At 38.8% G+C, this 15,457-nt stretch overlaps 1 protein-coding gene across 1 annotated transcript; it reads right to left on the reverse strand.

The window, feature by feature from the left end:
* Positions 1–10,322: 10,322 nt before the first annotated feature.
* Positions 10,323–11,704, reverse strand: LOC127966849 (placenta-specific gene 8 protein-like). Its single transcript, XM_052568159.1, has 3 exons — positions 11,125–11,704; positions 10,833–11,020; positions 10,323–10,747 (listed from the first exon to the last, which is right to left on the reverse strand). The coding sequence occupies exons 1-3, from the start codon at positions 11,204–11,206 to the stop codon at positions 10,487–10,489; spliced, it is 531 nt and encodes a 176-aa protein (XP_052424119.1). The 5' UTR covers positions 11,207–11,704; the 3' UTR covers positions 10,323–10,486.
* Positions 11,705–15,457: the final 3,753 nt, after the last annotated feature.

A 15,457-nucleotide genomic window follows, 5' to 3' on the forward strand; every position in this document is an offset into this window, starting at 1 on the left:
AGAGCCTCAGGTGTCAATCAAAGCTTGTGGGCGGGTCTCCATGTGGCCAGAACAGTTCGTAATGAAGGGGTTCTGCAAGTTGACATAAGTTTGGGAGAGGAATGTCAGGACAGGGGTTTGGAATTTAGTTATTCTCTCGCTCCCTCTCCATCTCCTTCTCCTCCTGTCTCTCTCTCTCCCTCCTCCCCACTTTTCAGAGCGATTAACGCCCGGAGGACAAGACAATAAATCCTGGCCGCGCTGAATGAACGCCATTCATCATATTCATTTTCCTGTCGATACAATTATGAAAAGCCTCTGGCCTTTCTCTCTTTCTCTGGAACTCAATTCTGCTCAGGGAAAACGCAATTAGTGTGAGAGTAGGAGAAGGCTATCTTCAACTCCCTCTCCTCGATTCATCCCTTTCTCCTTCCCTCAACCCCTTAAACTTTCCCCGTTTCGTTGTTCGAGGGGAGGTTGCGCGGTCCGCGCCGTTCGGAGTTGAAAAGTTGCCCTCTCCGTCCATCTGCTCCATGCGGTCGGTAGCTGGAACGCAGACTGACACCTGCTGGTCAGCGTCTCTGTCGACTCTGAAGAGCTGACCTTATTGATTTATCATTATATTGGTGTTTGTAAAGCACTTTTCGGGCCGACTGCACTTTGCTTGCGCGCGCGCGTGTGTTCAAACAAGAGTGCAGGAGTCTTGTAGATGATACATGTGCTTTTATAATACACACTGTATCATACTGTACCTCGCTTGATGTATAGAGTTTGCGCGAGAGGAAAATAAATTTCTATTGCCGCCTTGTATGTGTGTTATTCCAGCGCAATAATTTGTTTCAATGTAATGTTTCTATTTGAGTTAGAGACGATGATAGCGCGAACCATAAAGTGGAATACGTGCGGTGCTGTGAATATATCAGGGTATTTTATGAACACGCTAAAATATCATTTACACTCTCTGAGCAGCTCTGAGGAATAGATTAGCTGAAATAGAGAGGGGAGATTCTGGAGTCCCATAATGCTTTTCAAAACAATTTTTTTCATCTTTTCTCTATTATTGTTGCATGGAGAGAGCGGGAAATGGACATGGATGTGGGCAGGGGGAAGGAGTGTACAGGTGAATGAGAACAGGAGGGAGAGATAGAGCCACTTTATGAACGCACGAGAGAGAAGAGGAGAGCAATAAGGTGAGTAACCAGCCCTGCGGCCCTATGCTGCCAGACTATTTAAAAGTTATTAACACACATCTTTAAAAGGTAGAGCAAGAGAGAAAGAGGGTCAGGAAGATAGGCGAAATAAACAATTCTGTTAGAAGAGGATCCGCATGGATGGATGGATGACTGAATGGAAAAGAGAAGTGCGTCAGATGAGAGAGAGAGAGACAGGCCAGGTGTGGGGCCAGTCGTCCTCTGTGGGTCTCCCCTCGTCTGCCCACCCCCCCTCCTGGTGCTAATTGATTCTGGCTGCTCTGAGCTGATTAGTGTGAGGACTCATGGGGTCTGAAGGCTTAAGGCAGCTGTCCCAGAGCAGTGTGTACCCCACCACCCACCTGCGGCACTGACGCCCTCTATTGGAGCGGCAGGTTACTACCGCATTCAAAGGGAGGGGTGGGGGCAGGGAGTGGACAGGAGATACAACATGCTTAATGTAATTTTGATTGCCTTCAGATGCTGGATGCAGAGTAATTAGTTAATAGGTAATTAGTAATTATTGTGTACTTGGCAGATTAAGTGCTTGAAGCTGCAATGTGCTGATGTGATGGGTCTCAGTAGTGAAGCACGGTATATGTACACCCTGAAGTCAAAACAGAGCATACAGTTCGTGTTTGATTCACTTTACAAAATATTCACTGGGTATGAAAGTTTTACAGGATCATTTTTGGGGTGCAATTTGTTGAGGCCTGACAAGGCCCAGTTCTAAGGTGGCGCTCAATCAAAATCAGTAACACCCTCATTTAAAGCTGTAATAATAGCATTTCATTGCTGATTTGGAAAACTATCTAATGCATTTGCGCTTTGGAGATCGTTTTCTATTTCAGTGTGTTTTTGCAGAGTTGAGCAATGTAGCCAATCACAGATATATCTGTTGATTTCTTGAACCCAAACAGCCAATCACAGGCGTTTAAAGGGGTCATTGAATGCCCATTTTCCACAAGTTGATATTATTCTTTAGGGCCTTAATGTAAAGTCTACAACATACTTTGTAGTACAAACCTGTTGTAAACACATGATGATGCGAGAGAAATACCGGAGTGAACATGGCTGTAAACGACTTTTGCTGTTTGAAAAAGAGTTGAATGTTCTCCATAACAGAGTGAATTGCATCCCGTGTCTCGTTTCCCATTTCTGCGGTCGATTCGGTTTTCGATTTCTCTAACCTACAATGTAAAACTCGGCGCTTAGCATCTACGTCACGGCTCTCAGCCCGCCCTCTGTTCGTTGATTGGCCCGGCTGTTTCCAGACCGGTGGCAAACAGAAAGCTCTGACGCTGTATCAGACTGAGTACAGAAGCGAAATGAAATTGAGCGGAAGTAGGAAGTCTGACGTAGTCAGGCTAGTGCCCTCATAATATTTGATCAAAAACGTTAACCTCCCCTCCCCCTCAAAGCGACTCATCTTCTCTTCTGGTCACGAGCTGTGGCACAAGGGCAGAGCTAGTGAAATGAGGTGTAAACGCTGGGATAAATGACAGGGGGAAAAGCTGAAGCTGATGCGTCACTTTATAGAAATCAATGCATTGACCAGTGCTGACACAAACAATGGGGGAGTACAGTACCTTTAAAAATTTAAAGGATATTAGGATATTACCACAAAAATACTCTTAAGACATCGCAAAAATACAAATGAAAATAATAATAATAATTTTTATGAATGTGACTTAATTTTTAACTTACTCATTTGTAAGTCACTTTGGATAAAAGTGTCTGCAAAATGACTAAATGTAACCTGATGGAGGATGCGCTCAGTCATTCAGACAGTCTCTCTCTCTCTCACGCGCACACATGAACATTTCTTTATGCTAGGGTGTTGGTGGTGAATCCAGTGGAGAGAAATCCCCCCACAACTAACTGCAAACTGGCATTCAGATCTGCTTTCATTTTGTTAGCAACGCCCAATGATCCAATCATTTCCCGAAAGATGAAATCAAGTCCCGCCTCTCATTTCAAATGCTTTTCACCCATATAGACGTCACATAGATTAAAAAAAGACAATCGCTACTTCTGTTTCATGCCACATTCAAGGTTAGACCACTCTCACTAATTTAAGAAGCAGCCACAGTGATTTGATTCAGGAGCTGGGCCTGGGCCTGACAGAATCTTAAAGATGCCATAGAATGCAAAAATCACTTATATAAGGTGTTTGAACACATTTCTGTGGCCGCAGTGTGTACAAAAAACCAGCCTATAATGGTAAAGAAATCCACCCACTCATTGTTTTATAATGCCAATATATTATAAACAGTCTCTCCACATGAGCAGTTCCAGATTTCTCATTACTATGACATCATACTCGGGGAAAGTCCCGTCCATTTGTGATGCTCTCTGCCCTATTAGCATTTACACAGCCCTGAGTGAGAAGCAGCGGTCCGCCATTACTGTTTTCTTGCTGTAGCTGCTGTAGGTACAATATCAGCACCAAAGAAACATTAAAAGTGTCATGTGTTGGTATACACAAACGAACATAGGAGTCTCCACAGACCGCTGAGGACATGGTGGTTTCGTTTCATTTTCCAAGGAAATGTCCTGGAAAAAAACAGAAAAGTCCTATACATTTCTGCCCAAATTTTATGGCCGACTGCCTCACAAACGAGGATCAGTTCAGCGCCATAGCTGTGCAAAGACTACTTCTGAAGGAGGGATCAATGCCAACGCTTCTATCGCAAACATCCAGACTCGTGTGTCATATTTTGTTTTCCAAAAGAGTTTCTTGGCTCTCTGTAAGGCTAATGTTGCTAAAGCTACCATTGTTTCTGCCTGTTTTCACTAATGCTGCTTTCACGTGCTACCAGAATGATTGTAAATAGGAATGTGGTAGTTAATAAGTGCATTTGAAAGCAATGTGAGGTCAGTAACATGGTCATCATCAGGGAGGAGGGAGCATCAGCCCTTTTTTATTTAAAGGAGACGAAAACAAAAACTGCGTATTTTGCCTCATACCCTAAAAGTGGCAATTTCAACAAGCTATAAAAAATGATCTGTGGGGTATTTTGAGATCAAACTTCACATATACTCACATACTCACATACTTAATACTCATACACATACACATACTCATACATACATACTTAAAATATTGTATCAATGCATTCTATGGCACCTTTAAGTGTCTTTTGGATAACAACATTTAGTAGGCCTACATCACTAAATTATATTTTTAAAATTCCAATAGAAAGCAGTTTTAAATAATAAAAACATGTCACATCATTACTGCTTTTGCTGTATTTTGGATCAAATAAATGCAGGCTTGGTGGGCAGCAGAGAATTCTTAGTATATGATAAATCAATATCAGTAAAAATACACTTAAATACTTTAAGATTATATAAAACGACTTTAATATACACTGCAATATTTTAAGATTACTTTTTTATTTTTTGTCCAGACATATGAGGTGCATGTTGGTATATTTAGCATAAACCCATTATTTGAGAGAAAAACAACAAAAAAAAAGAAAAAAAAAAGGAAAGGAAAGGAAGATAAATTGTAAATGAAGAGCTGAATAAGTGTAAATGTTCTTGTATGAGATCTAAAGAAAGTTAAAATATGTGTTTCCATTCATATTTTCACCTCTCCCAGGTAACTGGCAAGCTACCATAAATTTTCATCTTCAACCGTTTGAAGTGTGGGTGTAAACAGATTGAATATTTGTTAATGTTTGCCCGCTGTGATTAAGAGACAAAGTTGTGTGTCGTTGTACCTGTCTTTGTGTGCACATAAGTATGTGTGTGAGTGCGTATGTTTGTGTGTGTTTGGTAATTGGCTGTATATTAAAGATAGTTGTGATCCTGCCCTCTCTAACACAGCAATAAAGCTCACTTAGAGTGTTTTATTAAAAACAGCCAGCGAGAGGGGGGAGACGGAGGGATGGGGCGGCAGAGACGTAACAACACAAAAATATTGGACTTTTTCCTGTATCATTTTTTGTCTTTAAAAAGTCCAAATGACCACTCAAATTGGGTAGTGCATCATTTTCTGTCATGCAGCTGAAAGCGTGGCAGACAGTTCTAATTCATCATTTTGGTGATTTAATAGCTGAGAAATATATTAAAATAATAAAATGTGGGCTGAAATGCCCTGGATTTGCAGTGATAAATAGCCCTCTCTGGCCTGATCGGATTAGTTCCACTAACAGATATATTGCGGTCAGGATTCACGCAGGCACGCACGATTGTTTTCCAATAAAAAGTTGCATATTAAATTCCAACACAGAAAAGGAGGGGAGAGGCCCTTCTATCTACAAACCCTCCAGAAAAAGAAATAGGGGAAAACGAGAGAGATGAATGTAGAGAGGGAATAAGGGATTTTAAGTGTTACACCGATACCATCCGGAGATATATTGCCAGAGCCGAACCACCACAGCCGATAAGTAAGCTACTTAAACTTATTTATCTGGACATTTATAGCAAATTCTCACACATACATAATTCCTCATGCTCAGAGAGTCATATTAGCATGCTCACAAGCTCATAAACTTTCATTTAAACTCTCTCTCTCTCGCTCCCTCCCTCTCTCCCTTCTTCCGTCCGTATCCCCGAGGAAAACATTTGGAGTCTCATTGTCCTTCGACTCATCAGGAAGTGCTTGGTTGTAATTAATTAGCTCATTTGTTTATGCAAATGTCTGCAATTAAGTCATATTGTTTGTTAAAGAGATAATTTTCCAAATCAAAAAAAGATGTCCTGGATCTGAGAGCAAATGCTGTTCGTCTAATTAAGCACATTAGTCCAAATTTGTAATTAACAGCGCATAATTAGGTGGGAAGATATCCTGTTTATGAATGACGTCATCAGGGGTTTAAATGCACAGAACGAGAATCTGACAGACAGATGGGCCGGTAGACGGAATCGCAGACGGATGAAAAAAAAAACAGACAGCAAAGGATGAAAAACAGGTGAAAATCAAGACTGTATTCTGGGGACATGTGTGGGAGAAAAACACACAAGCGTAGATTCGTGAAGCCAACAATTTTCTAAATTTTCTGTCATCAGTGCTGTGAGCCACAGTCAAATGTGTGTGTATTTATTTATATGTGTGATAAGGGTGTGTATGTGAGAAGCACGATGGAGGGAAGGTGTTCGGGGTCAAAGCGGTTGAACATTAAAGGGTTAAATCTCTTTCATTATTACTCCCCAAATCGACCTGGGGGGATGCAAGGAGAACTGATTAGAAAGGAGAGAGGAGGAATGAGAAAGCTAAAGAGAGATGAAGACAGAGGGCAGAGAAAGAGAGAGATCTCAAAACAGTCCGATATAAATCATAACAATCATAACCTCAGGGCATGTCATGATAAAGAAGAGAAGGGAAGAGACAGAGCGAAAGAAAGAAAAGTGAGGGACACTATACAAATACAAGCACAATGTACAGCCACAGGAATTGTTGTGATGTTTATGTTAAAATATGAGGGTTTGCACGTTATGGTTATTGTTAAGGTTGTATACAGTACATATATTAATTGTGAAGGCCTAAATGCGTGGATGGAAGGAAATCTCTTTTTTTTTCATGCAAATACAATTCAGGACTGGAGCATTCAAGAAGGATACAAAAAGTACCAAAAATATCATAAAAGTATCCCATTTGTATACTCAACATGCTATATGTAAGTCTTTTTAATTCATATACCTTTGCGTGAAAAACAAACCACAATTTATGTAATTATTTACAAATATAAATGATTTCCATCTTAAGAGTTCATTAGATATATTTTTTTAATTCATAAATGAATAAATTATTCTAAAAATATGCTTTTTAGAGTTTGTTTACTAGTTCTGTTTATAACCATATTATGCTGAAGAACCCTTGCATGATGAAATGGTTCTTTGTGTCAGAGTGTAGGGTTTTTTATTCCCACCCTTTTGTCTTTTTTTTTTTAATCTGTAACTGTCAAAAAATTTATTCAGTGCCACTTTATTGATTTTTTTGCAGCTCATATATCAACACCCAACTACTCAGACTGTCAACACACTCTCAACAGACACTTGATATTCTTCTTTTAACGTACAAATTGTAAGCAAACGCTCATACACTGAAGGACTACGATAAAGAAACTTTTGTGCAATGGAAAGGTTCCCAATAAAGAACCTTTATTTTTAAGAGGGTATTTGTGGCCTGCTCTGTTCCGTTGAGGATACTTCTCTCTTCTTTTAAACTAAGCAGGCTAGTGACAGATATGCTGAATTAATGATCCATATATTGTTAGAGTTTTTAGTTCTTGAGTATAGTAATAAAAGTATTGTAAGTGTGCAATCCCATGACTTTGTACTGGTAGTGTTTAGAACCATTTGTCCTTTAAGTCGTCTGATCTTTTCATTTAATCATTTCAGATTCCTTTCACAAACACTGACTGAATGATCTGTTAATGAATCGAATTCATTCGGTTCAAGTTCAACTCACTGACTCATTGATTCATTGCATCGTTAACAGCTCACTGGAGGGGAAGATTATCAGTGACTTAAATCTCGGGTATGGCTTCAGGAGACAATTTTTAAACATGATTTTATACTGTATACTGTTAGTATATTATTTTTGCTATGTGATGTAGGCTACATGTTTTTGTTCTGTGCTTGCGTTATGCACGAGGCCTTGCGTGTGCTTGTTTTTGCCGTTTTTATGCGTCAGGGGGATAAGTCTAAGAGAGGGTTGGAATGAGTAGTCTATCTCTTTAGGGATGGAAAGTGCCTCTGAAGAGATTTTTGCCAGACCAGCCCGTGTCCCAAACAAGCCACAAATGAACAAATAACACACAAGAATGTGGAATTGTGCGTTTGAAGAAAATTACGTACCACAATGAGCGGGAAGCTGTGGAGTAACAACGCGGTTTACTGTGGATGACGGGACACATAGTGGAAAAAAAGCAGAAGATATTGAAAGCTGAGGGGAAAAACCATGACCATGGAGTAAAATGAAACTATATGAGCGACCGAACCGCGATCATTTTGTCCTCGTGCGACTAAAGTATGTCCAGAGAGTTTTACACCGCTTCTCCGTTATGGGTGACCAGGGGGAGGGCGAAAAAGACAATGTCATCTCTTTGTAATTGGTTTTTAGTTTTAATTTCTTTGTGTTTAACACAAATAGGATGGTTCTATTAATGTTAAGTAGGCTTGTGTAATAAGTTTCTATGACCTGCAGGAATTCCTAATCATTAATTCAAGCAAAAGCCTAATGACCTTCTAATCTGTAGCACTTATGAAGAACATTAGTCTCTTTCTCTCTCTTTCACTCGATCTCTCGTCCCACCTCTCTCTCTCTCTCTCTTTTGCTAAGAAAGGCTAATTAAAATAGCCATTTGGCAGCCTAGCGTCCTAATTGCTATTCCCATCATTGCTGGTCGATTGGGAGGAGATAGAGAGATAGAGGAAGGGGAGAGAGTGAGGAAAAGAAAAGATGAGAGAGAATAAGATTGATAATGAGATAACGAGTCATTAGAAGCATACATTAGCGAATACAGCCCTGGCTAATGTCCCCTCAATCAGTTAGACCTCTCTCATCCTTGCCTGTCTTCTTTTTATCATTCTGTCCCTGCATGTGCTTCCAGCCATCTCCTGTCTCATATCTGGAGAAAAGGATGTCCTCTTCTGGCTGGTGAAGAGAAAGTGCTGTGCTGTGCCGCGCAGCATTTTGGGCAGGTTTGTGATCATCTAACTTTTAGATCATTTTTGCTTTAATGAAACCATGGCATTATGATGTATGGTTTATAAAAAGCATCAGGGTGATGTAAAAGGAAATAGGCTATAATCTGATTTTGGATTGAAGAATGATTCCAAGCAATATTTGAACATATCCATTGCGCCATCTGCTGGTGATCTGGCGTATAAATGCGTGTTAAAATGGAACCTGCTGTGTTGGACTCTGACAAGAGCTTTATTTTGAGCATTTGTTAGGCATAACATTGTTAATTAACACGTTTTAACCCATAATGTAGAAGATTACGGGTATAAACCCATCTGGTCCGTCAGACCTGAGCTGGGAACAGGCCATGGATATGGGAGAAGGTGCGATGGAGAAGTGGCCTTCTCCGAAACTCATCAATCGGACGTTATTGACCATTGGAAGTTGGAGGTAATGTGCCAGGATCACCCCACCTGGCATGGCAGGGTCAGTGAGCATCAAGTCATAGTTTGCAGTCTTTATTTGTGTCATCACATCTCTGTTCTCCAGCATGGTGGTGACCATGGCACAGTTTGCAGTGTGAGCCACCTTTATGATGTCAATAAATTATGATATCTGGGTCAGCAAGCCCATCACTGAGCCCTTCCTGCGGGCCTCAAAAATCATTTGTACTGTGTTCTCAAACAAGTCTAGGTCTTGTTCTTCTTTGAGGTGAAAACAGGCTTCAACACCAGAAATAGTGGACTTTGCTGAAATAATGCAAAATTTATATAATAACCAGTGTCCCTGTGTATTTAAATCAGTACTTCTGTGTTCACCCAGTGACTGCCATCAACAGGGAAAACCAGGATCTTACTGCCATTATAACCACAGGGTAAAGACAGAAGGAGGGATGTCCAAAGGAAAATGAGGGAAATGTATCCACACATTTCTCTCTTTTTTTCCTCTCTCAAAATAACAAAAATAATCAGCATGAAAATCTCTTTAAATGCCTTAAATAAAATACAATAAACAGTATTTAAAATGGACTAAAGTATAAAGACTGAGTTCTCTTATGCATATTTATTTTATATACATTGTTCATAAATTAAAACTATGCAAGCTAAATATCAATGTATAAAAAGTTTGCTAGGTCCCATACCTGAGTTAAGTCTTCTAGTTTCAGTCCCTCAAAAAAAAATTCTATGTAAAAGAAAAAGCCTTCACACAGTCTCTGAAGGATGAGAGATTAGCTTCCCTATTTACCATAATTCCTCTTTTGTTTTCTTATGAAACATTTCTCAGCCCTTATTTTTTCTGTCCAGCATGATATTCAGAAATAGCTGTGCTTTAACAAATGTTGAATTGCAAAATTTCATTTTTGAAGCACATCACATCTGTTTATTCCTGTAAACAGTATTTTAGTTAGTTTTTTTTTTTTTTCAGAAAGGAGTTGTACTCACTTCTGCTACTAGTTAGACAAGTAATCAAGTTAGACAATGTCACTTAAAAATATTTAATCGAGAATCATCAGAGACTAAATATAAAGACACAGGCACTTTCTATATGCATCCATGCCATTCACAGAATATAATTTCATCAGGTTAGATATTACACTATGCATCGGTTACTATAGTCACTACATATTGTGTCTATGTATTTATGTATGCCATCATTATTGATACAAGTAGCAGTCCATCTATTTAACAACTGTTGTGACAGATGTAATTGGTGCCATCTGGACTGCAGGATCAAATGCTACCGGTGCCACATTGATCACTCCAGCTGACTGCTGTGTAGAGATAACTTGTGTGGTGGTTGCCATTGGAATGGGTTGAATCATGGGATGTGTTGTCTGTACAGAGACCGTTTGTTTGCGTGCTTTAATTTCTCTACTCATCTGACACCAGGAACACCAGATGCAACAGCAAGTCACCATGATGTCCTCACAGATACTGCCCTGTTGCAACACATATAAACAAATGATTGCTTTGAAGCCATCTTTGATTTCCTTTTTCATTTGTAGAGGGAAAGGAAAAACTCACCTCAATATCATATTTGTGGCGAACTGCAACCCTCATCCCCAGAGACACAGGTGGCACACATACTGGAACCCCGACTGCTGCCATGATGCCTGGCCCGAGTATGTCCAGCAGAGGCAGACAGGTGCTTTCCCCAAAATCCCCAGTGGTGGTGCAGGTAAAGCAAGGAAAGCACCAGTACGCATAGCAGCCTGAGGACCAAAAATGCACATGATGTGATATTATTTGCACAATTTTTATTGAACTGTAAAAATGGTCCTGTAATATTTATTATAAGACCTTAAAGCTTACTGACAAGAATTCAAGTCCTGGTAACAGTCACATATTCCTGAATTCCAGCCACTCTTCGTAGGCATCTGCACAACTACAGTTGTCATTGTGGTCTGGCTTTACTAATATGGAAGGATGACAAAGAAAGGAACGTTTTTCATTATTTAAAAACACTGTGTGATGGGGGTGTGTGATGAGTGGGGCGTGTGTGATGAATTTGAGCTTGCCTCTCCTGTGTGGTCCGGCACCTCTGCGATGCTTAGGAATCTTTAAGTACATATGTTAAGCTCTGTGTACTGTATGAAAACCACATGGTGGTGAGTATGCACGCTGAACACTTTGCGCACTTTCTAAAATCCATACAAGTGGTAAGTATGCACACAAGACTCTGCGCACTCTGAAATCCTGTATGGTAAGGGTTATGCGCTCAGCTTTGTTCCCTTTCTTGAGATGGTTAGATCTTGGTTTGCTTGGGCTCCACTCAGTCAGGGTGTATTTATTTATACAATTCAAGCATCGCTTCTCTCAAACATGGGGGGCTATTTGGGTGGTTCTCATGGTAGTTTAGCAGCACTCCTGTTTACTAAGAAGCATTGCCTATGAGTGTGCCACTCTCTTTCTGAGTTTGGAGTTTTCCTCTCATGTAGATTGTGTCTTCTGTTCTTTACCCAGAGTGCTCCAGCACTATTTCCAGCAGATCGAGTTGATGACTCTCAAACATATTGTTTTGGGATGCACCATTCCATCTATGAGCTGCTCTATCAGAGTACCACGAGAGCCCCCTCATTAGAACAGTATTTAAATCCATGTTATGGTAAGTGTGCACGTCTTTGCACACTTTATAAAATCCACATTGTGGTAAGTTTGCATGGTAGTATTTTGCGTTCTTTCTAAAATCCTATAGTGGTTAGGGCTTTGAGCGGTTGCTTTGAGCCCTTTCTTGAGTTGGTAAAGCCCCGTTCATCTTGGGCTCCACTCCATGCAAAAGCAAGCGGTAGCCCCTTTGTGACAGGCAAGACTTAGTATAAAAAGCTAGGTTCTTATCCGTATCCCTTTAAATTAATCTTTCTTGCTACCCCGGGATGAAGCCCTAACAATCAAGTCGGTATGTAGCTTAAGCCTATGGCTGTAAGGGGTACTGTCACAGACAGCCGTCTAAATGTCCCAGGGGCAATTCCATGGAAATGGTAGAGTTGGTACTTAGTGTTCACCATAATTCTGGCCTGCACTCCCCTCAGCATAGCAGCATGGGTATACTGTTCCCCATAGCGACCCCTAGAGGATGCAGTTCGAAGTTCCCTTGAAAGGAAACGTCTCAGGTTACAAATGTAACCATGATTACCTGAGTAGGGAATGAGAAACTGCATCCTCTAGCTTTCTGCAATGCTTTGGACACAAGCTTCAGATGATGAAGTGAATGACGTGTTCTAATTGTGCCTATTTATAGTCACGCCGGTAGTGACGTCAGTGGCTGTCACCGGCCAACTCGTTGGTGTTTTTTTCCAATATATGCTTCAGAAACGGGTCACGATGAGGTGTTCCCCATAGCGACCCCTAGAGGACACAGTGTCTCGTTCCCTACTCAGGGAACAATGGTTACATTTGTAACCTGAGACGTTATGTAGCTACTACTTAGTGGCAGATATTTGCACCTCAGTATTGTAGGAGCCTACATCAGAAATTAATATGCAATAATAATGTAATGAGTGTAAATTATATACATAACATTTTTATTAAAATGTACCACCTTATTGAGTCAATAAAGCTATTCAGCTACCCCAATCTTAACCATTTAATCAATGAGGGACTTTATTTTTACATTTTCCCATTATTTCCTTAATTTATATAGAAAATAAATGCCTTTCCAGTGTGATATGTGATGTAAAAATTGACATTCTTGGCTTAATGCATTAAGCAGTGCTTTTAAAAGAACAAACTCAATTATTAATAAAGCATATGTTCAGACAAGCAGATTATTACAGATTAAGAATGCAACACATTTAATTATACAATAAGCATTTTTCTCTCATAAGGAAACTGCTTAACATTAAAACGGTGTTATTAAAAATACCAAACTATATAAACATTATAAATAAATCAACATTGTCTGTACATCGTATGATTTATTAATGTTTATTGAGTTTGGTATTTTGAAAAACACTGTTGTAATGCACTAAGACAAATTAAATGTTTTACTGAGAGGAAAACACTTAACATGTAATTAATTAAAAGCGTTGCGTTCTTATTCTGGACTCATCTGCTTGTCTGTAGATGATATGCTTTATTAATAATGTGTTTAATGAGTTTGGTCAAGGTGGATTATTTGCATTTTATTTGTATTTATTTGTATTATTTGTATTTTATTTTGTAAATACAAACTATCTGCATACTTATGTGATAGTTAAAAAAAATAAAAAAACTTAATTCATCCTTAGCAAACATAGTCTCTTCTATATCTTACCTACTGTAAAAATAAAAATGTCAAATTCAATCCAAAAATCTTTGTTATCAACATTATTCCATTAGCTTACCAATTTATTGACCAAAGACTATAGAATACTTTGCTTTTACTTTCAGGTCAAAACCACTTATGTACCTTCACTCTGATGTTGTTGCCAATAATGCCTAAACCGGTTCCTCTTTTCTTTTTTTCTTTACAGCTGAGGACAATGAATGTCCATGGATATATAACAAAAAGTATGTACAAAACTGACAATAAAAAAAAAAAAAATGACATGGTTACAGTTCATTTTAAAATGTAACTTATTATCAACTTCTCAGTTATTCAGAATTTAATTACTAAACCTTTCATTTTTATGATTTTCTTATGCAAAAGAATATGGAATTGGAAAAAATATATAAAAATAACTTGTATTTTAATTTTAAGAAAAAATAAAGAAAAGAATGTAGCCTTCAACTCTGTGTACATTCTAAAAACAAAATACTTTAACAATTAAATTAACAAAAATAAAATAATTTATTTCATACTCCTTATACAGACAGGTGATCTACTGTCTGATGTAACTAATATATGATTACCAATATACACAAATAGAATAAAGGTAGTAGACAAGCATTTATATAAAAAAAACATTACAAATTTAAAAACAATTGTTCTCTGCCTATTTTAACAGGTTGCATCATATCTTAAAAAGAAAGACAAGGTATAAATATACATTTGTTTTAACTGCTGATAAAAAATAGAGAAGTAAATAAATGGTTTGCTTACTCTTTCTAGCCTCCTGTTTCTGTGATACGAAAGTAAAAGAGGGCGTATTTATACTTGTCTGATTTCAAAGAAAACAAAGCACGGTATGATTAATCAGGCACACACACACAAAAAAGCAGCTAAACCTGAAGATATGTCTAATGAAGTTAGTAGGTCTCAATAGAGAGGAAAAAAAAACAAGAACAAATATTAATTTTCTGATGAATGTCTACATGAATGGAAGTGATAGAATCTCTCCACTTCTTTTTGAATTCTATCAAACTGAAAATGTACCATAATATACTTCAATGACAAATTATATTAAAAGATAGTGCCTAAAGCATAGCAGTGTAGTGGTAACAGAGTACTGTTTGCCACTGATAACTGTTTGTGACATCCTCTTAGAAACCTCAGTGCCTTTGTGATCACCTCTGTCAAAGTGAAATGAATTTGAGAAGCTCTGAGGGTGAGTGTTTTTTTCTGTAGGCCAAACGGCCTTATACTATTCTCCTGTTTATTGGATAGTTAAGGAGATAGGGTATGTTATTGTATATATTTTGTTTTCTTTATTTGTGATTCATAGGGAAGTTAGTTCTTGTGGGAAAGTTAGTTTATTTTTTGTTTGTTATTTTGGCATTAGCTCACCCCTGAAGATTTTGCTTCAACTTTTTCCCCCTTTTCCTCTTTGTTTGATTTTCTGATTTACTCAGGATACTTTGTCAAATCTGAAATGCAATATTCTGAAAACAATCAAGAGAGCAAGAAAAGTCTAGTAAAAAGACTTAATTGAGAAGCAGTGTGTGGTGAGTTCGTAGGAGGAAAGGAAGAGGACAAGGGGTTGGATGGACTGCTGACAATAGTTTTAACAAATAAAAGTAATCGTTACAAATATCAATGGTGACTTTTATTCTGACACTCGCCAACTCTATCGAGAAACACTTCTGGTTGACTCCTTCCGGTGGTCAGCAGTCCATCTCTCTCTCCACTGATTCTGTCTCTACTGCCGTTTTAAACTCTCTCCATGCCAATTACTGAAACAAGAGACAGGTGTTGATCATTTCTGCCCAAACCACTCACTTACCGTTCGTCTCCTAATTCTCTCTCCTGCTGCAGACTTCGCAAAACCACGCCCCCCCTGCCACATACCCCC

The sequence above is a fragment of the Carassius gibelio genome, chromosome B10 (genome assembly GCF_023724105.1).
Source record: "Carassius gibelio isolate Cgi1373 ecotype wild population from Czech Republic chromosome B10, carGib1.2-hapl.c, whole genome shotgun sequence".
In the NCBI taxonomy this organism is placed as follows: Eukaryota; Metazoa; Chordata; class Actinopteri; order Cypriniformes; family Cyprinidae; genus Carassius; species Carassius gibelio.